Source organism: Branchiostoma belcheri, unplaced genomic scaffold (genome assembly GCF_001625305.1).
Source record: "Branchiostoma belcheri isolate BF01 breed outbred unplaced genomic scaffold, Haploidv18h27 scaffold1, whole genome shotgun sequence".
Lineage (NCBI taxonomy): Eukaryota > Metazoa > Chordata > Leptocardii > Amphioxiformes > Branchiostomatidae > Branchiostoma > Branchiostoma belcheri.
In genome coordinates, this window is record NW_017802379.1 from 4,136,979 (window position 1) to 4,157,975 (window position 20,997).

The following is a 20,997-nucleotide window of genomic DNA, read 5'->3' on the forward strand; positions in this document are numbered from 1 at the left end:
TTATGAACTTTTATTTAACCTGTTAAGACGCACGTTGGAACTCAGAATGCCAACAAACATCGATAAATTTTGTATTTTGCAACCGTTTAAAATAATGTTAAATACATGTAATTGACCACTGCTGTCACCTGCGCCCGGTTGTATCTGCATCGCATTCCAGAAAGGTCCTCTGTGCTTTCACATCTTTTGTACACAACCAACTGGGCGCAAGTTCACACTTCCTAATGCGGATGGTTGGACGTCAATAGTTTTGTAGGTCAGAGGACTTTTGTTCAAGAAAGGTACAACGTCCTTTTTTTAAACTGATGCAAGAGGACCGATATCTTGTTTTTCCTACCAAATTGTTTGTACTGATAAGGAACAAAGTAATGTCTATCAAATGGACTGTTTGTTCTGATTAGTTGTGTACATTTGGAATGTATTTTTGTCTATTGGCAATGACTGTAATGACAAAGTCCAGTCCCGTTAAGCGCGTGGCACCGCCCTCACATGGCATAGGACATCATCATCATCACCACCATCCTTCAACGTTATTCTTTATTCATGACACCAAAAAGCAAACCTAACAGTAGGGATGAGTATCCCTGAATTAAAAGAGTTTGCGTACAAAAAGTACAATAGACAAGACAAGCAATATATAATATCATTTTGTAGCGAGCAAATAACCTATACAGGTGAGATTTAGGAAAGATAAAGCTAGTGATATGACAGTTCTTTGTTGTACAGGGTTATGGCCCTATGTAGAGCAAATAAGAATTCGAATTTACTGTTGTAGCCGTTTCGTCCTTGCCCTGGCTGTTCTTCAGCTTCCTGTCGATAGCATCTGCTCTCGGGGGGGGGGGGGCGACCAGGTCGTGGAGTCGGGGTGTTCGGAGTTTAACATCTACCTCAACAGGGACACGGCTGCAGTCTCCTCCTTTCATAAATTTAGAGAGGGCAGAACTGGTACGTCGCATGCTTTTTGCCTGCGCTTCGTTGCAACCGACGAGTAAGACATGGCTATATTCCAGTACGGGGCGGATGAGTGATCTTGAGTAAACTTGAATCAGGTCGTCTACACTCATTCCCTGCTTAGTTAACAATCGCAGGAAGTGAAGCATACTTGACTACTAGCTTCACTCCTCGGGGGCTGCGCTCTCTCCAGTATTGGCCATGTGGGCATGGGGGGGGGGGGTAGTAAGGCTGTCTCACTGTCAGAGGAAATCAATATTACTAAACGATCCTAAACAGTATGCTTTGTCTAATATCAAAGTTTGTTGTTTCCTACAGAAGAAGCAAGACTTCAACAAACGTAACTGGCGTAGGGCTCGCTGCAACAGAGTATGCTACTGAGGATGACGGAATTGAACACATTTTCTTGGGCTTCTCACTCTGCACTAAGCACAATCTGACCACACTGATTCTAAGTGTACCAGATTAGATCCACCAATTTCAACAACACGTCAAAACGAATCATAATGTCTAGGTCAGACGACCGTTTATAGTACAACGTTCGAGGCCTCCATTATCAATGATGATGAAAGCTATTTTATTCAAACTAAGATAACCTGCACCTCCCGCAAAGAGATAGTGACTATATCTAATCAAATGTTTGCTCGGCTAAATAGGCAGGGGGTATTTCATTTCATTCACAGTTGACTCTCGCAAAGCAACATCATCGTCACATGATGTGGGACAGGTACAGTCTATGTCATGTTGAATATACATCTGGGCAGATCAAGGCAGTGACTTTCAGTGAAGAAATGTTTACAATCACCCAATAACTCGATTTGCACAATGAAAAGCAATACACACTGGATAGATCTAGTATACAGGGCTACAAAGTTAATGAATTTCCGCAGAATGATACCATCAATCTTTATGATAAATACAACTCACCTATCCTCTTATCATACCACCTCTCTGGTATACTAGTAATCTGTCAAGGGAGAAAAGTCCAAGTTACCGTGTACGCATTTCTTTCAATGTCATGAATTTGTATTGATATGTAATTACCAAGGAGGTAAAATACAGAGTACCTCCATGTAACGTTGGAGGTATTGTTTGGGGTGTGTTTGCCCAGTATGATGCACGTCCTTGAAAGGATGCTATGGTCTAGGCTGCTTGTAAAAGAGACAGGATTATCAATGAATACCCAAACTGTTTACTTCTATTAGTTTCCATCGCTAGTGTGTAGCTCTTATATACTTTGATAAGATTAACAACCTTCCTATGAGTTGATAGAAAAGATAGCACACCTGTCTAGACACCTTTTATTAAGAAAAGTTGATACATCGAGCTCGGATGACGTAGTATTGACAGTTACAAACTCAGGACTACAATTTTGCTTTTAAGACTTAAATAATGTATTAACTGACTTGTAGCATGGCGGCAAATGACGAGTTGACGGAAGATATGATTGACAACTTAAAAGACTTTGGGATGGCCTATCCCTTACTGGTAAAGTACAACATCCCCATGGATGATGTGAAGGATCTCTTCACAGCGAAGCTGGTACTGAAGCGCCATCTACAGTTGACTGAGAACACCGTGACATCGGCCAAAAATGTAAGTAACTGACATATCCCTGACAGATTCATCTTATTACATTTACAATTACAATATGGCCTCTGCTGTATTTATGATGCATGTTATATTGTATTTTGATGCAATCTGATGACAATGTCCTCAACAACATTATGTTATCCATGAGTTTGATTATTGGGGTAATGGCAGAAAATTCAGCTCCCTTGGTATTGAGGGTTTGTATAGACCTGAACTTACGATAACGTTATATTTTAGGATAATGCGTGACCTTTAACGTGAAATCCAACAAAAATTCTTTACCTTTGAAAGGCAAGAGAAATTGTCGTGAGGTTGAAAGAAGAGTACGACAATAACAAAAAGAAACTCCAAAAGTTCTACCAAGATACAAAGAATCACCTGCCAGATGTAGATCAATCCATTCTGAGTCAACTAGAACGAGACAACGTAACTTCACAATTTCGACAAATGATTGATGACGCCATGGAGATGCTTCAAGATGAAAAGTGTCCTATTCTAGTGGCAGGTATTGTTACCTCTTGGCACTTTCACGGTATCTTCTATTTCTTCACTAGTCACATATATATGGGTATGACGTAAATAAAATACAACACGGGGTACTCCGTATCACCCGAGTTACCAGCCCGACCGTGGGTCGGATCGCCCGACGGCCGGAGGGAGAGCCAATCCGCAGGAGGCTAGGGCTGGGACCGAGGGTGATGCGGATTTTTTTTTATATACAACACGGTGTATTCCGCATCTCCCTCGACCCCCCCGCCTTCGGCCGTCGCCCGACCGACTAGCGGATGGGCTGGTACCTCGGGCGATACGGAATACCTCGTGTTCTATTCTACATAAGCATTATATATATAGGACGTAGAATGGGTGCTGTTGTAAAACAATTATTGTCTTTTGTGTGAGATATTCACAATAACCTCTTAATTATGTATCCTCTTTGTCAGCGTACCATAAATTGACCAATCAAGGTGCAACTGCCACAGTCAATGTCTAGCACTTATTTCATTGGTGGCTACAGGTCACTCTAAAATGTTAAAATCTTATTGGCAATAATACTTGTAATTCTCTTCTAATCCGCTTGGTGATGTTCTTGACACATTGCGAAGAATCGTTCGACGATAATCGATTGCCTGGACATAGAAGAACTTTATTGCACGACAATATAATACTGTTCTTTTGCATACCCAGCCTTTGACCCAGTGACTAACCATAATCACAACGCTCAGATTGCTCACAAGTCCGCCTTTTGTGAAAACAATTCTCATGCAAGTTTGATAGCTTTCTGTAAATGCAAATGATTTCAGGTGAAACATCCTCAGGAAAAAGCAGTCTGCTGAACCTCATCTTAGGGGAGGAGCTTCTCCCAACAGCCACACTCAGCACAACGTCAGTCATCTGTGAGATCCGTTATGGGCAAGAGCGGAAAGTAAAGGTCTTTACATGGGAAGGGGAGGTGATAGAAGTCCCCCTTACTGAAGCAGATGATGACAAATCCTCCCTTCAAAAGCTCTCAGAGTACGTGCATCAAAAAGGAAAAAGGGACGAGGAAGACTTTCCATACAAAAAAGCAGAAATATACCTGCCTCTCAATTTTTTGAAGGTACAACACTTGAAGACCTCAAAGTTTTGACACCAACTTGACTAAATGTTTTATCCGTTTACTCTTCACAGTATGGAATATGTGCAATATATATATATATATATATATATATATATATATATATATATATATATATAGAGAGAGAGAGAGAGAGAGAGAGAGAGAGAGAGAGAGAGAGAGAGAGAGAGAGAGAAGAGAGAGAGAGAAAGAGAGTCAAAATGATACCATTTTTATTTGCTTGATCGACCATTGGTCACTTTATTTTCATTTTGTAGTGTCATAACATGATAGTGATCTCAGGCCACCTCATAATTACGGTGCCATTGTTTGGGCAACTGTCCCTTAGTCAATGTATTGTAAACTAATTATTCGGGCTGCAAATCAACAGGATGGCATCACTATTGTGGACAGTCCAGGAGTTGGGGAAAGCGAGAGGATGGATGAGGTGGTATATGACTACTTACAAGAAGCCTTTGCCTTCATTTACGTCATCAACAGTTCAAATGCTGGGGGAATTCAGACAGACAGGGTAAGATTATATGATCTACGTATATAGGCCACAGTAAGTAAAATTTATGGATGACATCCTCCACAGACTCAAGTCATGCAATAGGGTGAAAAAAAACAAGATTCCTTCATTTTCAAATCTTGAAATCATAAATCTTAAAACAAGAATTGAGGTGACAAAGCATGATGTCATCATGTCTTTTATTCCTGTATTCAATTGTATTAACTGTCCTTATAGATGTGTATACATCTCGTTCCTTAATGTGTAACAGGGACTTTAACGATCTGCATTCTATCTTGGTTAGCTTTTCACTAACATAACAGGCACGTTTTGTTGCATTATGTCTGAAACTACACACTTTTCAAATTTCAGCTCGGAAGGCTGATGGCCGTAGTTAACTCTAAAGGTCAAGAACAGTTTGATGCAAAACACCAGAAAGGTGCTGCTGCTCGTGCATTCTCCCCTCAGGCTGCCATTTTTGTCTGCAACAAGTGGGACCAAGTGCCCCAACAAGAAAAGGAAGCAGTTCAAAAAGAGCAGCTACGTGTCCTGAAACGTTACTGGCCAGGTTGCACAGAGGATCAGGTCTTCCAGTTGAGCACTTTGACTGCTGCAAAGGCCCTACATCATGACATAATGATGGATGACTTTCGTCTACTGCTTGAGGGCATTGAGCAGCTCATTCCTGCAACACTCCAGAACAAGTTGCAAGTGCACTACTGGTTGGTTTCTGTTGTCTATCCGTTTCTTCTTTCTGATTGAATGTGGTGAAAGAATGATGCAGACTAAAACTGGTTTAGTGATTAAGTTTTCTCCTTATTACCATTTCTTACTGTCACTTTCAAAGCAGTTGGGTGAATTATCATAATTTTTTAGTCCATTTCATATCATGCACATTATATCAAGTGAAGCAGTTTGGGCCTGCAATTATCTTTAACCTTTTCCTTGCACAAGTTGCATGTTTGGAACACTACAAATTGTGGGTGGAAACATTTAAATGCCTAATCACTGAGTGAATATTTCCTGCATGACTCTTTTATACCGTTTTAAATGTATAAAAATGTATAAATTAAAATGATTTGTGCTTTTGTTATACAGTTGGCTTGAACAGTTCTTGAGCAGGATCCTCTACAAGGCAAGGGCTCTAGAAGCAAATGTAGCCAGTGGAAAAATCAAGGAAAGGCAATTGCTTGAGAGAGAAAAGAGGCTAAAGTATGCAAAGTCAACAGGATCAACAATCATCCAGGACATGAAAAAGAAAGTAGAAGAAAAAATAAAACAGGGAACAAAGGAGCTTGGAAAGCTGCTTGGGGATCCAAAGACCAAAGAAAAGGTTACTTCCTGGTCATTGGCTGATGTTCCTTTGGGAGCTAACTACTACCAGCTGGACAGAATGGTGCAACATGAGGTGCTTGTCCGCCTGGAACATCTCATCATGGACTGGGAAGAGGAAACTGGCTTTTTCAAAGCCACAAAGTCGGAGTTGGAGGACATGTTTCATCAAGCTCTTGTGAAGTTAGAAAACGCCATAGACAGTGCTGAGACCAATGTGGCTGATGACAAAACAGAAGATGAAGTGTCAAATGATAACAGTGCAATGCATGATGTGAGAGCAAGAGATGTTCGTCTCTTCATCGCACAGAAGGCAACAGGGGTAATGTCCTCACTTTGGGTTCCCCTGGTATTCCTCAAAGTTCTCCTTCAGGGACCTGCCCTAAGGTTTGTAGAGATCATCAGTATGAGGGAAAACTTCAAGATAGCTGGCAAGACCACAGACCAAAAAGATCCAAAACATCAGTTGGCATACCTGCAGAGGACAAGTGAGAAAGTCCTTGAGAGATTCAAAGACAACAGCCAGCTGAGGAAGTATGTTACAACACAGATGAAGCAAGCACAGCACGTCATAGAGAGCTGTGAAAGGACAGTCAATGAAATCATTGAATCCAACAGACAGATGGTTCTCCAACTACGACAAGATGACAGGACAAGTGATGAAGTGAAGAGGGCCCTTGGTCAGTTCAAAGCGGCGATCAGTCATATCCACGAAGACCTATGCATGTTTGGCGCGGAACATATGAGACCATTCGACTATGATGCTGCACAGATCTCAATAGATGAGCATCCCCCAATTGTCAGTTCATACTTCAGCAACATCTACAAGGGCAAATTGAACACAAAAAAGGTCAATGCCAAGGTAACAGTAAAGAGCTATGTGGGAACATCAGAATGGAGCGTACGTTATATGATCTCAGAGGAGAAGTGCCTTAGGTAAGTTATATATAAGTCAATGAATATTTGTGGGGCCAATCTTATTCTATTTTCCTCATGCTACACACTGAGCTTCATTTCTAAATTCCTACATGTACATCATATTTCTACACTAATAACATCCATGTCCTCCAATCCTTCTTATCCACAGGGGACTACAGAAGTCACACATCATTTCATTCATGGGTACTTCAAGAGCCAAACATAATGGTATCCCCATGCTTATCCTAGAAGACATGCGTCAACCAATCAGGAAGAGATTTACCAGCTGCAAAGCCCACCTCCCCAACCCAGTGGTACAGAGGTACCTGATAGATATAGCTGAGGGTCTCAAGTACCTACACAAGAGGGGAATGGTCCATCTCATCCTGTCTCTAGACACAGTCGTGGTAGGTGTAAGAAAAAAATTATCAATTTTGTAATTCCAAAACTTGGGTAGGGCTATTTGTATCACTGAGTATTTTAGAACCTGTGAGATTGTTGATAATCATCCTTTGAAAAGCATAACTAGGAGTTTGTACATGTTTGTATGATGCATGTATGAAACTAGTGTTAGCATTCTAAGAGGCATTTTTAAAATCATGTTTGTAATGTATTATGATAATCCAACAGAATTACCATGCAGTTTGAGTGTTCATCATGGGTGTCCCATGGCATATTACCTTTAAGTTAATCTTGACTGTTAAAAAATAAATGACACAGTTTGATGACAAAAATACAAAAGGTCCCTTGTCTTTTGTGATTCACAGGAAGCAGCTGATAGGAAAATCAAGCTGACAAGTGCCTGCACACCAAGGTGTTTGAAGGAACCAGAGGACACTGATGACCTGCCAAAGGAGTACATGTACCTGTCCCCCAAGGTGCTACAAGGTGCAGTGTATGACCAAGCAGCAGACATGTACAGCTTAGGCTTGATGATGTGGGAAATGTGGAATCATAAGTCTATCAGTCTTCCATCTACTTATACTAGCATAACATTAGATCTGCTCAAAACAGGTGTGGTAAAACAAAACCTTCCTTCTCCAAGTATGCCTGCTCCAGCAGAAAATTGGGGGCACTTGATGCATTCCTGCCTAGACTCTTCCATTAAGATTGAATCTTACACATACTGGCTTCGTGCACCAAAGAAACAGGGGCCTTTGGAGACTGAAGTTTAATCCGTACAACCAATATGAAATTTAACTGGAAGTTATTAGACTGAATTTCTTCTATGGCATATGACAGAGGTACAGCTCTGTACTCTATTATGATGCACTAAAAATGAAACTTAAGTTTACACATAGCCCATTATTAAGCACCTTTATTATCTGCACTCTTACACAATGAATAGAAGCAACTGCTCGGGCCAGGGCCGCGTCTTCTCCGCATCCTGGGCATTTCTTGATTCTTTTTGGCATGTCGGGTGTGCACTGCGACCGATTTTTTGACGAAGTAAGGCGCTAAGTCGAGTTGCTGAACACTATTACGAAACTGAGTCTGGGAACTGAGTGTGAAACTCTCTGTGAAACTCTCTGTGGAGCACACCACACAGCACACCTCGACAATGCTACTAGAGATGTTATATGACGTCACGTGATGATGACGCGCAGGTCAAAGTTCAAAGACAGCTAATAAACTGATTTGAGCTGTCGCCCAAATAATCCCATATGCCAGGAATATTTTGTAGTTACAATGTATTACAATTGTGCTCAAGGAATGATAATGTACAGCTGAATGACTCTTTTGGAGTTATGATTCAAACATCTAGTTTTCCAGTTTTAAAATATTGACCCTTAGGCCACAACAATTTAATTTGCTGGTTGTCAGATTTTTCTTCATATAAAAAATAAGGCGAGAAAAATAAAAACAGGCCTAGGCATCCTAGTATAGCCCCAAATGCTACCACAAAGTCAACATACAGGCTGATTAGAAATTTAAACAATGAATTTTCAAATTTTAACCAGACCACTGCATTGATAGATGCAACTAGAGTTTCTTCAACTGTTGGGGGCAAAATGTGAGCATTTTTGAGTTAATTCAGAACCAGAATCTTTTTTTTTTTTTTTTGCAAATCAGAAAAAAAATGAAGCGGGCAAATTTAAGAACCAATTGATTACATTGATGTGGCCTTGTAGGGACTAAGGACAAGAACAAGAACAAAGGAACTAGCAACTTCCACAAGTTATCTATAATGATTTCAAGTCATAAAAGGACTACTATCTTTGTACACAGTTATTGAGTTAAAATCAATTGAAATGGTTTCATCTGTCACTGCATCATAATCTCTCCCATGTATATCATAGGTAGTTAGCATTGATATAATCTGTCAAACTGTAGAAAAAAGTAACATTTTTGGATGTCTGCACATTAGAACCTCATAGCCAATGTACTCAAATGGATTGTCAATGAGTGATTTAATATGTTACTTTAACTTAATATACTATGTAGGTAGAGCTGGTACTAGTAAATGCAGGAAATACTTTTTTTATGTGTGAAACTAAAACAGGCAAAAGTGTCATCATGAATTAATATATAGCATATATATGAACACATCTATGCTATACTCACTTTCAACCCAGACTGATTACAAGTACATGTACAAATTATACTGCTTGTTGATACATGTGTATATAATATACAATACTAGTATATATATTATATAAGTATAAGAATTTGTAATGTTAGGCCACACAAGTTTAATTTCTTGGCTCTCTGCTTGCTCACTTTCTTTTCTGGTTGAAAAAAAAATTCATGTGAAATTCATCATAATTTGCATATTGCACCAGCCCAAAAAAGCTAATATTAGACCAACAGTTGTAGGAAGTTAAGTTTTCTACTTACTTATGCATTAAAAGATTGACTTTGATAGTTTGAAATGCTACCTTACCTGGTCAGTTGACTTTGTAGCTCAGGATGTCTGTTTGTTGTTTATTCCGATGTGCTTAAGCTTGCCCACTCCTTTATTTCCTGGAAAAATTCAAGAAACAAGAAATTGAATTTTCCAGGCTTAATATTAAATTCAACTTCAGAGCTCTTACGAGTCCAATACCAGTATAATTAAAAGAACAGGGAGCGTAGTTAAGTTTCCAAGTACAATTATTTGTACAAGCAATGTTCAATAACAACATTTCAGCTCAAATAACTTTTGTGGGATAGTCATGTCACAAATGGTCCACAGTACTGTTACATGTAGATGACTGACAACTTGTGTAACTATTGGTGATGATTCCTTTGTATCAAGCACTGATTTTGATTAAATTATCATCAATAATACAACATGTATCTTGTCTCAATACCTGTTGTACAGGCTTGTTAGTCTGCTGCTAAGTTTATCAGACACAGATCTACTTTGAAAATAAAATTCACTTCAAATAGAGAATGATAGAGCAATTATGGGAAATAATACGGAAATCAAGACTTCTTCTATTGACATCCAATCATCTAATGTATATAAATATTAGAGGTAGGTACACAGATGACAATATTCACCTACCAGGTATTGTAAAAATGAAATTGTAGAATTTTATGTGAATGGTCTACCACGTACATGTATGTTACACATTGCATGGTGTAATGAAGGACATAATGTCCTTGGTGTAACATTACATTATTAAGTGAAAACTCAGAAACTGAATATATTGCCGAACTAATCCCATTTATTTTTGACTGACTGCATTCTGAAAACATATGTCAATCTCTGACAATACTTGCATACAAATCATCCTTCTCCATATATGGTAGATAAACATGCCAAAAATCGACTCAATCTCATTCAGGATGATGCCTTCTTACCCATGTTCTTAAAACCAGCACACAGCTGCAACAATAAAAGTTGCTCTGATAGTTTTCAGACAACAGAAAAAATTATCCAATTACAATTACTAGTATTTCTGAAATTGAACTATCAGAGAAATTCAAGTTCTATGCACAATTGCAATTGCCCACCTCTGATTTGACCTACACTGATGCATCCCTGTGTCTGCAAGTGCTTAGGATGGTCTGACAGGAAATGTCTACCATTCAAAAGGCTTTGCAGGAAGAACATCAGGCTCTGAGGTCTGAATTCAGCAAAACTATGGTGCAGCAATGCAAAGTACTATACAGCCAAATCAAGTACTTTTGAGTACAATGATATTGAGTACTTTGGATATAATTAAAGTTTTGTAAACAATAAATTGCACAGAGCCTGTAAATTCGGCAGACCAAAAATAGTATGAATGTATTATGTGAAATGGAACATACTAGTACTCAAAAACAATGTTTATTTTTCAACTCTCCTTCACTTTACACAAACATATATAAGTTTCACTCTCTGTAAGCAGTCAAGAGTAATGTTTTTCACTTGGAAGGCCACAGAATAATATAATAAATCCTTGGAGTTTCAGTGGCCCCAAAACCAACACACAAGTTCTACAGACAGATTTGTCATAAACTCTTCAATGTGACCTGCACCAGTAGTTAGTCTGACTAAATCACGCTCCTGGTGGCCACCCGCCCCAAAGTTGGGGAGCGGGTCATTAACTCCAGGCCGAGAGCTCCAGTCTACACTTAGTAATATGCCGGCCTGTCCGTTAACCCTTTCACATCCTCCTGCAGCTGAGTTTCCCTGTCAAACAGTGACATGTTGACAGGTACAAACTTGGAGATGCCAAACTGTCCCAGCTTTTCTCTCATCTGAGGATCAGCATGTGCTTCTAGCAAGGCCTGGGTTACCTTCCGTTTCAGCTTAACTGTGGAAGAACAAAAAATGCTGATAATACAGTAAGTGCAACTAAAAAACGTTGAGAAAACTAATTGAATGTAAAACTCTGAGTGCCAGTACTCTTGACAAGAAATGTATCTGATGCTTTCTTCATTTTTTACACAGTTCCAAGTTAACATAGTTGTTATTATCCGTTGTATCCAGGGTATATACATTAACAGTACAAATGTACCTGTAAAATAAGCTGCATGTGACCTTTCACAGGAAACATTTGACACTGAGCACACACACAAAAAAGAAAGGTCTAGAGTCTAAACAACAAAAAACAGTTACTGGTACCTACCATCTAAGCCTGCTCTGAAGACCAGAGGCTGTATAGGGTATGGTCCCCAGGACTCGATGACATGGATGTTTTTCTCCAGATCCAGATTCTGAGCTTTCTGCATCATGAGTGAGAAGGAGTCTACAGCCGCTCCATCCACAGTGTGGTTCAACACCATCTGCAAGGACTTCAAATGGCTCCCTGGGATGTCAAAAACATGGGGTTAAACTGACAAAATAGAGAAAAATTCTAATTTCAAGTCCTTACAAGGCCAATGTCAGATGATACTGTCTTGCTTTCAATGATGATTTGAAGTGAAATACTTCTACTGAGCTGCATAAACAATTAGACTTGGAAGTTGGAACATAAGTTTGTCCTAAACTGTGACAGTCAACGTTCAAGATCTCAATAAGATTAAGATGCTCATTGGATAGCATTGCACTATGTAACTCCATGACAATGCTTTAATACCACCGGTATATCTGAAACTTTGGTACATCCTGACTGTTGCAATAGTCTACAACAGTTACTGGGAAACGAGAAATTGTTCTCCTACCTGACTGCACTGAGTGGCCGAAAAAGTTGGCGTTTTCTCCCATCTTCTTCAGCATACTCAGCGTAGACAGACAGCCGGACAGGGACGTGGGTTCATTGTACGCCCAGCGCGCTCCGCGAAGGTTCTTAAATTCTGGGTACTTTTGACTGCAATAAGAAATCGCTTTTAGGTATGAAACAAACTACACATGTACAGTACATACAGCTCAAAGGAATTTTTCATTTCTTCTCAATCAGCATTATATTAGTTTGGAAGTTGTAAATAGGAAATAGCTGTTACAAGTACAAATCTTTAGTTATCATGGATAAACTAGTCAGACACCTGGATGATCAAACTAGTATGTATGGAATTTTCTTATGCATCTTAAAGTGTAAAAGACTATAAGTCATTATGATATAACTGAATGTTACACTCACACATTGTCTTTGTGAACAATGACATCAGTGAAATAGACAGGTCTGTTCCCACTGTTCTTAGGGTGCACGGCAAGAGGACCAGCAGGGAGGAGCTCACACACATTAGGCTTGCTCTCCAGCAGCTTTAGGAAGGGTGAACTGCACATAAAGCCTGAAAAAGCCTAGACTGGTTAATTCAAGAAAACAAAGGATTTGTTTGAATAATGCACACAGGAATTAGAAGATTGCTACTTCTTCACAGTTATGCTGGTTGGGTGTGAGTCATTGATTGAAATCTTACATGCATCAAAATTTGACAGGTCTCTAATAAATAGGCAATTCAACAATATGTGGCTGAAAAAAATTCTACACAGAGTTGTCATGTGGACCTTGTTATTTCCATGTATTGTGTCAGTGTCAATGAGGCATCCTCACTAGAAAGCTTTAAACGAGAAGATATGCTTGGAGAAGATATGTGAAGGTTAGGTGTGACAGACTGGTCGATGTTCACATAGCCAGCTACCGCATGCCTCATGCAAAAGCTGGTGTGTTATTCCAAAGGGTAGTTGTAATGGTTACATGATACAGATTAACGCATCTGCACACATTGTGATTAAAAGTGTTATAAAGTCTAGGAAAATGTAACGGTCACCTATGTCCACTTCACTGAGGCTGAAGGGGTCAGGAGAGTCAGTGGGAGGTCCGGAGAAGCGTGACTCGTACAGAAGAGACACGTCACATCCCAGCCTGTCTCCCAGGTAGTAGATGATGGTCTCAAAGTACTCCACAGGGATGCTGGGACACAGGTACGTGATGAAACGCAGCTTGGGCGGATGGCTCGACATGGCTGACTGAACCATGAATAGTGATGACATGAGTTAGCATAATCATGCCTTCGCAATGTTCAATGTCAGTCCGAAATTTTATGCTGAATGCAGGCATATTATGATTTTAATACTTACTCATTGGTTAATGTCAATGATTCGATCATCTGCTTGTAAAATCTGACTGGTCAATTACGAAATACAAATCATGACATGTAGACATCATAATTACTTCCTCTATGAATAGTTGGATAGGCACCTGTCGCCATGACATTAACTTTTAAACGAATTCAAGGAGGCTTCCATCTGAAATTTATACTGCAGTCTCTATCATTGCCATGCCCGTATGAACATGTATACACCCTTAACATCCACAAGCGTAAATTTGGGAAATTGGACTGTGATTGATAGGAACTTGATGCCAGGCCGAAAGTGCTGGAACGTCACCTTTTTTTCCAGGTCATTACCAAATTATCTTTCAACACCCTATTACAGACCCTTTCACCCAATACGGGAATCTTATTTTGGCCAATAGCACTGTCCTCGCAATAGCTAACAATATGTTCCTACCTGACAGAGCAGAAATTGCGGAAAATAAAGGTTTACAGGAAGTCAATCTGATGAAACACCTTCACCGGCACCGGCTCCAGATTCGAGACGCTGACGAAATACTCACCTTTGACCCCTCAGCTGGTATTTGGGATATACCATTTTATTCTAAGGGGTGTGTAAAGTTGATGCTGAAGTACATGTACGTTGAGCCATAGTGTTGCAATAGAATTTATTAAAATGTGAAAAATTGGTACTCTAGAACAAAAATTCATGCATTCTAATAAGAGGGATGGGCATCTGGACTATATCTTTTTGTGTGTGTGTGTGTGTGTTTTTTTTGGGGGGGGGTGATCATGTAACGATAAGGTAATCAAGACCCAAAATGTCCTCAGCCATGGTTATTTACTACCTTGAAACTACTAGTATGTTTAAGGTTACCTATAACTCACTCGAAGGACTGCAATGAAATTTTCTGGGTCCCACTTCCTTGGTGTTCACATAAAAGTTGTTATACATGTACCATTATACCTCCCGAATCCTACATCCTCTCCGTAAAGGAACACACATCCATGTCCTGCATGTTGTCCTGTGTCTGATGAAAAATTGATAAACTTGCTTGACTTATTATGTGTAGTTCTGTGGATTTTTATATAATATGAGAAGACAGCACAAAAATATGAATTAATTTCTTTAATTCAGACAGTGTAATAATTTTCTACATCATGTATTCATTATGGGATATGTTGTAAGTATAGAGAAACCCCAAAACAACACCATGCATGATTGTACCAAGTTAAACATAATGTTTGCTTGTAAACATGAATTATAGCAATAGTACATGTAATTTCAATTCATTTATCATTACATAGCTGAATAACCATATTTTAGCAAATCAAGTATCATCAACCATATTTTGGCAAAGAATAGTACTATACTGAACATGATGTGCAAATGGCTGGTTATATTAAATACAGTGTAGTAAGCAATAAAGGATTTAAAGTGCCATATTTCAGTACACATGTCTAGTGTGGAACATTATACATAGACTCTAATTCCTTACACAGGGCAATTATCATGACTATGTTAAAGCTAAGACACTAGCAGCAGAATTCCTGATATTACTTACAGGTCATTTCAAGTTTGTTCCAATACTAAAGTCACTTTCCAAGGCCTTTAAATTTTTAATTTTACAAACTAGAATCTTTGATCTTTATAATAAAAAAGTTGTACAGTAAAAGACTCAAATTTCTGATGATAAATGTATTTCTAAGGATTATAGACGGGCAGAATACGTGCAATGACACGCCGGCATATGGGGCACTTCCTGGGCTGCAGCAAGTCTGCGCAGTCGGCGCAGCAGCAGATGTGTCCGCAGTCCAGGATGATCACCTCGCGCGCGTTGGTCTGACACACAACACAGGCGTGCTCCTCGTCTACATCCTCCGGCGGTTCGCCGTCCTGCCGTCTCCGCGCTGCTCTGACCTGCTCCGTCTGTGCAAAGAACTCCTGGTTCTCTCTGTACCTCCTGTACCACTTCGCTGCAAAGGCACACAGGGCGATCAGTGTCCCCACCCCAAACAGGATGGTGAAGGCCTTCAGCATGGTCACTTTGGTCTGGTACTGCTTGGCCAGTTCTGAAGGTGCCAGATTGGTGATGAAGTATGTGGCGTTGTTGCTAGGGTTCCTCAGCACAACCTGCCCTTCCTCAAGGGCCAGCTCACCGTAACCAAACAGCTGTGTGCCGACCTTCAGCATCTTCTCTGTCTCCTGGTAGCCTTTAACAGCCTCGCCACTCATCCAATCGACTACCCTCTTCCCCATGGTGGCATCCTCAGGTTCAAACTTGTCGTAGATGACGTCCAGAGACAACATGGCTGCCTGTGTGGGCTCCAGGACTCTCACTTTCCCCCCTTTGCAAGCCAGGGAGAAGGGGATACGATTGGTTACCCTCCTTATAGTCCTGGATGTGTCATACCTGAGTGGTACACAAAAATAAAAGATAAAAGTTTGCAAAAGGTTATGAAACTAAAAAGTTAACATTTGCAATGCAAACATATCATGTTTACCGGTACCTTCACATGGCCCAGCTATAACTACTGCTTTGTTTATTCTTATACAAACACACTCATATACATTTGTATATGGTGACAATGCAGCCCTACTTGAACTCAGTTCTGCATGGTATTTGCATCATTATGAAACCCAACACCAGTTACCATGGTGACAGACATCTGGTCCTGGTCATTGACCTTCTTTGTTTGGAGAAGAAGAGGAAGAAGAAGAAACAGAACAAAAACAATATGCTTTCCTTCTGCGAAGGTAAACAAAATGATTGTTGTTAACAGTTTTGGAGTGCACATCTTCACCTAGGGAACTATCTAGGAATTTTGTGTTTTTACCATATCCTGGAGACTTTGTTCCAGACCCTCCTGTGTTCTTCCATCAGTAGCTCCTGTATCACCCCCTCCACACCCAGCTGACTCTGCAGAGGTTTCCCCACAGGCACTATTACACCTTCTATCACTGCGTAGGGGATGGTCTGGTTAGGTGTGCCGGCCACCACGTCACGGATGTTTGCATCGATGAACATGGCATCCTGATGGAAAAGATAGGGCAAACTTTATCCTCAAGCAGTTGTTTGTTATGTTAAGATGCATATGAGCTACCCATCACAGTGCCACAGGATTATTGGTTCATAAAAGAGGAGATGGTGACTGGTGGTCTTCTTTAACTTCAACTCAGGTGAGCATATCATGCAAATATGATATTTTTAATTATCATGATCTTTATTCAATTTAGGAAAACCATAATCCAACTTAAAAGGGTCAGAGTCAGAATGTTATCGTGTCTAAATCACCAAGGGAAAATCTATGTGGAGTGTTTTTAAGTCACCTTTATGGTGTCCCTGGTTTTCTTGCCCCTTCTCCATAGATAGGCAAAAAGGGAAGTGCAGGCTGTGCCCACCCCTAACCACACAAGGTCGGGCTTGTCCACGGCACTCCACAGCGTGCTCAGGTGCTCCATCCTTCTTCAACGTCCGTACAAAACCTGGATAGCTTTCGCTGGTCCTAGAACGGCATTTTACGTCAATTTGACGCTCAGAAATCCACGTAACACAGTTTCACTTCCACATACTTTCACCTTTGTGTCAGCAACAAGTTGGGGCCTTTGGATGACCGAGGCCGCTGCCTTCAAAATATTTTTTTGCCTGAAATATATTGCAAACTGATGAAAATATCATTCAGGCAGTAACTAAAGCAAGACCATTTATCTATCAAATTTTGATAATCACTGGTTCTAAGGAAAGGCAATGGTGTACTCTCCGTTACCGCATTTGTTATAATAAAGTTAGGCCCTTGTATTTTTCATACAGTGAACCACAAATGTTTGTTCTCGCGAGATTTAGAATTCCCATGAGAGTTGGTTGGCGCGCTTTTCGACGATAGAGGATTACCTCATCCAAGATGGCGCGGAAGTACTTTCGTGTCGTCTGAATTTGCGACATTTCGTCATGTTTAGTCATTTTAGTCACATTTTAAAGGTTTATAGGAAGGATGGGAATATTTGACAATGGCTAACCCAGGAACACCGCGACCCGTGCCGCACTTTTTCGCCGAGGAGGGCCCGTTCTCCCAGAAGAAGTACCGGCTTGCGAACGGCCACACTCCTCGGGACTCCCAACCTCCGCGCCCGCCGGCCAAGAGCGTTCCCCCGGTCAGTCGAGTTTTTGTCAACAATAAGTTAGCTTTCCAAAGACCCCAGAGTGTGTCTTTTAGAGGTCCCGATAGCTTGATTTCAAGTCCCCACTACGACGCAGGCAGTAAGGAACTTTTCTTCGACCAGTGTTTTGAAATTGTTGACAAACTTGGGGAGGGGTCCTTCGGCGAAGTCTTCAAAGTGAAGAGCAAAGAAGACGGGAAGCTATACGCCGTCAAGCGGTCCAGAGAGAGATTTCGAGGTGAGTACGACCGCAAGAGGAAGATAGGAGAAGCCTACAGGCTGGAGAAACTCCGAAGGCATCCTAACTGTGTGCAGTTCTTCAAAGCCTGGGAGGAAAGGCAACACCTCTACATCCAGACAGAACTGTGTCAGTGTAGCCTAGAGCAGTACCTGGAAGGGCGACATGACATACCGGAAGAAACAGTCTGGAACTTCCTGGTGGATTTGCTATCAGGACTGAAACACCTGCACGACCATAGGCTCATTCATCTCGATATCAAACCGGACAACATCTTTGTGTCCAATGACGGTGTGTGTAAGATTGGGGACTTTGGACTTGTTGTTGAGATGGACAAGGAAGACGTTTCTGATGCACAGGAAGGCGACCCGAAGTACATCGCACCTGAGTTGCTGGAGGGACATTTTGGACCACATGCTGACGTCTTCAGGTTAGTCTTCATGAATTTTTATGATTTGGTGCAATGTCACATACATAAACACTTAATTGCCTGCCTCAATTCTTTCTATTACCTAAAAGTTGTTTTATATGATAAATCATATATGAGATACATTTTTGGTAATTTTGATTATGGGGACTGCAGCATGCAGAGAAAACAAAGGAAATTTCCATTCTTAAAATAGACTCTAGTTCCATGTGTATCATGGACAATAGTGACAAAGACACAACAAAACAACCATCCAGACAGCCATTGTATTCAGTAAGTGAAGCAGAATGTACAATGATCCATTGACAAATCAGGCCCACCCATTCAACAATTATCACCTCTGTGTAAGTCAGGGCAGCAATCACAGAACAATAACAGCCTCGTTAAATCATGTTTTAGAGAAAAATCACCACTTACTAGCCTATTATCTACCCATCAATGTGGTGCCATGGTGCTAAGGAAAGTTTTCAGCACCCAGACTTGGTACAATTAGGACACAATTGGATAACAAAGACAAAGGGCCAAATAATACATCCCTTACCTAATGAAGTACCCATGTCTTATGTTCATATATTTTCTTGTCACAACATTCAGGTTAGTATGACACTGACAGTAAATATTTCCAGACTATTCTAGTACAATTGATAAGGAAGTAATATTATCTTTCTTTCTTATCCTCAGCCTGGGGGTGACTATTCTGGAGGTGGCCTGTGACCTGGAGTTACCCCGTAACGGTGTGGGATGGCAGCAGCTCAGACAGGGCATGATCCCAGCAGCCTTCACTGCAGGGTTGTCCCACGAGCTCAGGAGCCTCATCCAGCTCATGATGCACCCAGACTATTTCCAGAGACCTTCAGTGAGTAGCTAGTCTAGCTATACACATTACTAGTTGTAGAACGATTAGAGTAACATACAATAAACAAATGTCAAATCAGAACAGTCTCAAAATTGTGTCACATTAGCCTAGGTGCCATCATCCGTAGTTACTGGCAGCTCCGTAGATACTGTTGCTGGCTACCGTACAGTAGGGAGTTGGCGGTAACTACAGAGGATGGCACCCAGGCTAGTGTCTCATATGCTTGGCATGTATCTGTGAGGACTTTAAAACAAGCTAAATCTCTCACCTTTTCTACCATACACCCCCACAAAGTTATCCTTCCACCAACAGCACTTGAGACATTTATTATGTGTCTATTAACAAACATTTCAAGTGTAAAATAAGCACCTGCTTTGTCTTTCAGGTTGCTGACATCCTGGCCAGGCCAGAGGTCAGTAAAGTGTTGTGGAGAAGGAGACGTCAGCAGGCCGTGCGGTTTGTGCAGGGTGCTGTGTTATCTGTGTACGGCTTCATGTCCAGCCTGTTCCACACCATGTACTGCACCATCCTGCTCCCTGTCAAGGCAATCAAGGGGCAGCCACAGGAGAAGCAACGTAAGTATGGCTTACAGTAGCTCTTCTGTTAGACAAAAAGTTGGAAGTCCATAGTACTCATAGAAAAGTATGTTGACTCAAACACAACATTCATTTTTCTGTTAATCCCTGTATCAAAATATCATATTTTTTTTATGAACAGACCTTTCTTTTTACTTTCCAAAGGACAGCACTCGGTGAAAAAGAATGTTTCAAAATCAGGACAGTGAAGAAATGCTCTACAAGACTACAACTAAGTTTCCAACAAAACAAATAGTATTTGGCTAGCTGCTTGGTAACAAGTTTGAGTTGTACATGTAGGTAAGGAGTACAGAAGTTTCCTTGACTAGCACATGCTTTACTTTGAAATGTTCTGTTCTTGCATCAGCACAAAGGTGTCGTCATCCCTCTGACTGGGACTACAGCTACTCTGAAGATGATGCCTTTGAGAGTGAAGGTCACAGCAAGGACTCTGCTGAATCTGGTGTGGCCAACCTCAGCCTGTCCACAGATGAGGAGCTTGAACGACCCAGACAATTCATCACCTGTCCCAGGTACATTACCAACATGATTATCCTCCATGATACATTGATGAAGGTTAGACATCTTGGTAGTGAGATACATCAGGAAAACAGATAGCAACTGCGGGTATATTTTCAAAATGCTTGAGAATGTACAATGTATTTACGAGTACGATATAATGTTTCCATTTCTAGTGAAGTGAGGTTCACCCCTGATGCTCGCCCTGCCACGCCCATCCTGCGTCACTCCAGCCCGATGCCGAGGAGCTCCTCCCCTCTCCATGGCAACCACACCCAGGCCCATTTGAGCCCCAACCTGAGCCTGGTGACCAGCCACCCCTACACACCCACCAGCCACTCCGACAGTGGCAGCAGCTACGGCGAGGATGGCTCCGTCATGATCCGCTCAGGGATCGGGCCCAAGAACCTGATGA

At 40.9% G+C, this 20,997-nt stretch overlaps 5 protein-coding genes across 6 annotated transcripts; 3 read left to right on the top strand and 2 right to left on the bottom strand.

The window, feature by feature from the left end:
- Positions 1-2,364: 2,364 nt before the first annotated feature.
- On the top strand, positions 2,365-4,171 carry LOC109465257. Its single transcript, XM_019762470.1, has 3 exons — positions 2,365-2,547; positions 2,836-3,049; positions 3,846-4,171. The coding sequence occupies exons 1-3, from the start codon at positions 2,365-2,367 to the stop codon at positions 4,169-4,171; spliced, it is 723 nt and encodes a 240-aa protein (XP_019618029.1).
- Positions 4,172-4,562: 391 nt separating this feature from the next.
- LOC109462559 lies at positions 4,563-8,226 on the top strand. The gene is made up of 5 exons (XM_019759117.1): positions 4,563-4,670; positions 5,022-5,371; positions 5,748-6,917; positions 7,069-7,306; positions 7,667-8,226. The coding sequence occupies exons 1-5, from the start codon at positions 4,578-4,580 to the stop codon at positions 8,072-8,074; spliced, it is 2,259 nt and encodes a 752-aa protein (XP_019614676.1). The 5' UTR covers positions 4,563-4,577; the 3' UTR covers positions 8,075-8,226.
- A 2,313-nt stretch (positions 8,227-10,539) lies between these two features.
- On the bottom strand, positions 10,540-18,472 carry LOC109466756. 2 transcript variants are annotated; one of them, XM_019764568.1, is made up of 6 exons: positions 14,266-14,369; positions 13,524-13,722; positions 12,893-13,043; positions 12,477-12,622; positions 11,942-12,121; positions 10,540-11,626 (listed from the first exon to the last, which is right to left on the bottom strand). In XM_019764568.1, exons 2-6 carry the CDS (start codon positions 13,714-13,716, stop codon positions 11,445-11,447), a joined length of 852 nt encoding a protein of 283 aa, XP_019620127.1. In that variant the 5' UTR covers positions 13,717-13,722; positions 14,266-14,369; the 3' UTR covers positions 10,540-11,444. The 2 variants fall into 2 exon arrangements, with proteins under 2 accessions (XP_019620127.1, XP_019620116.1); XM_019764557.1 differs by lacking the exon at positions 14,266-14,369 and adding an exon at positions 18,380-18,472 and having other exon boundaries at positions 11,433-11,626.
- Positions 14,925-17,438, bottom strand: LOC109466755 (mitochondrial ubiquitin ligase activator of nfkb 1-A-like). The gene is made up of 3 exons (XM_019764541.1): positions 17,140-17,438; positions 16,647-16,843; positions 14,925-16,222 (listed from the first exon to the last, which is right to left on the bottom strand). The coding sequence occupies exons 1-3, from the start codon at positions 17,269-17,271 to the stop codon at positions 15,514-15,516; spliced, it is 1,038 nt and encodes a 345-aa protein (XP_019620100.1). The 5' UTR covers positions 17,272-17,438; the 3' UTR covers positions 14,925-15,513.
- Positions 17,660-20,996, top strand: LOC109465338 (membrane-associated tyrosine- and threonine-specific cdc2-inhibitory kinase-like; the record flags this gene model as incomplete). The annotated part of the gene is made up of 5 exons (XM_019762587.1): positions 17,660-18,635; positions 19,314-19,488; positions 19,874-20,063; positions 20,431-20,596; positions 20,759-20,996. Coding segments are annotated over exons 1-5 (1,587 nt in total), but the record flags the coding sequence as incomplete, so codon positions are not given.
- Between the last annotated feature and the right edge of the window lies 1 nt (position 20,997).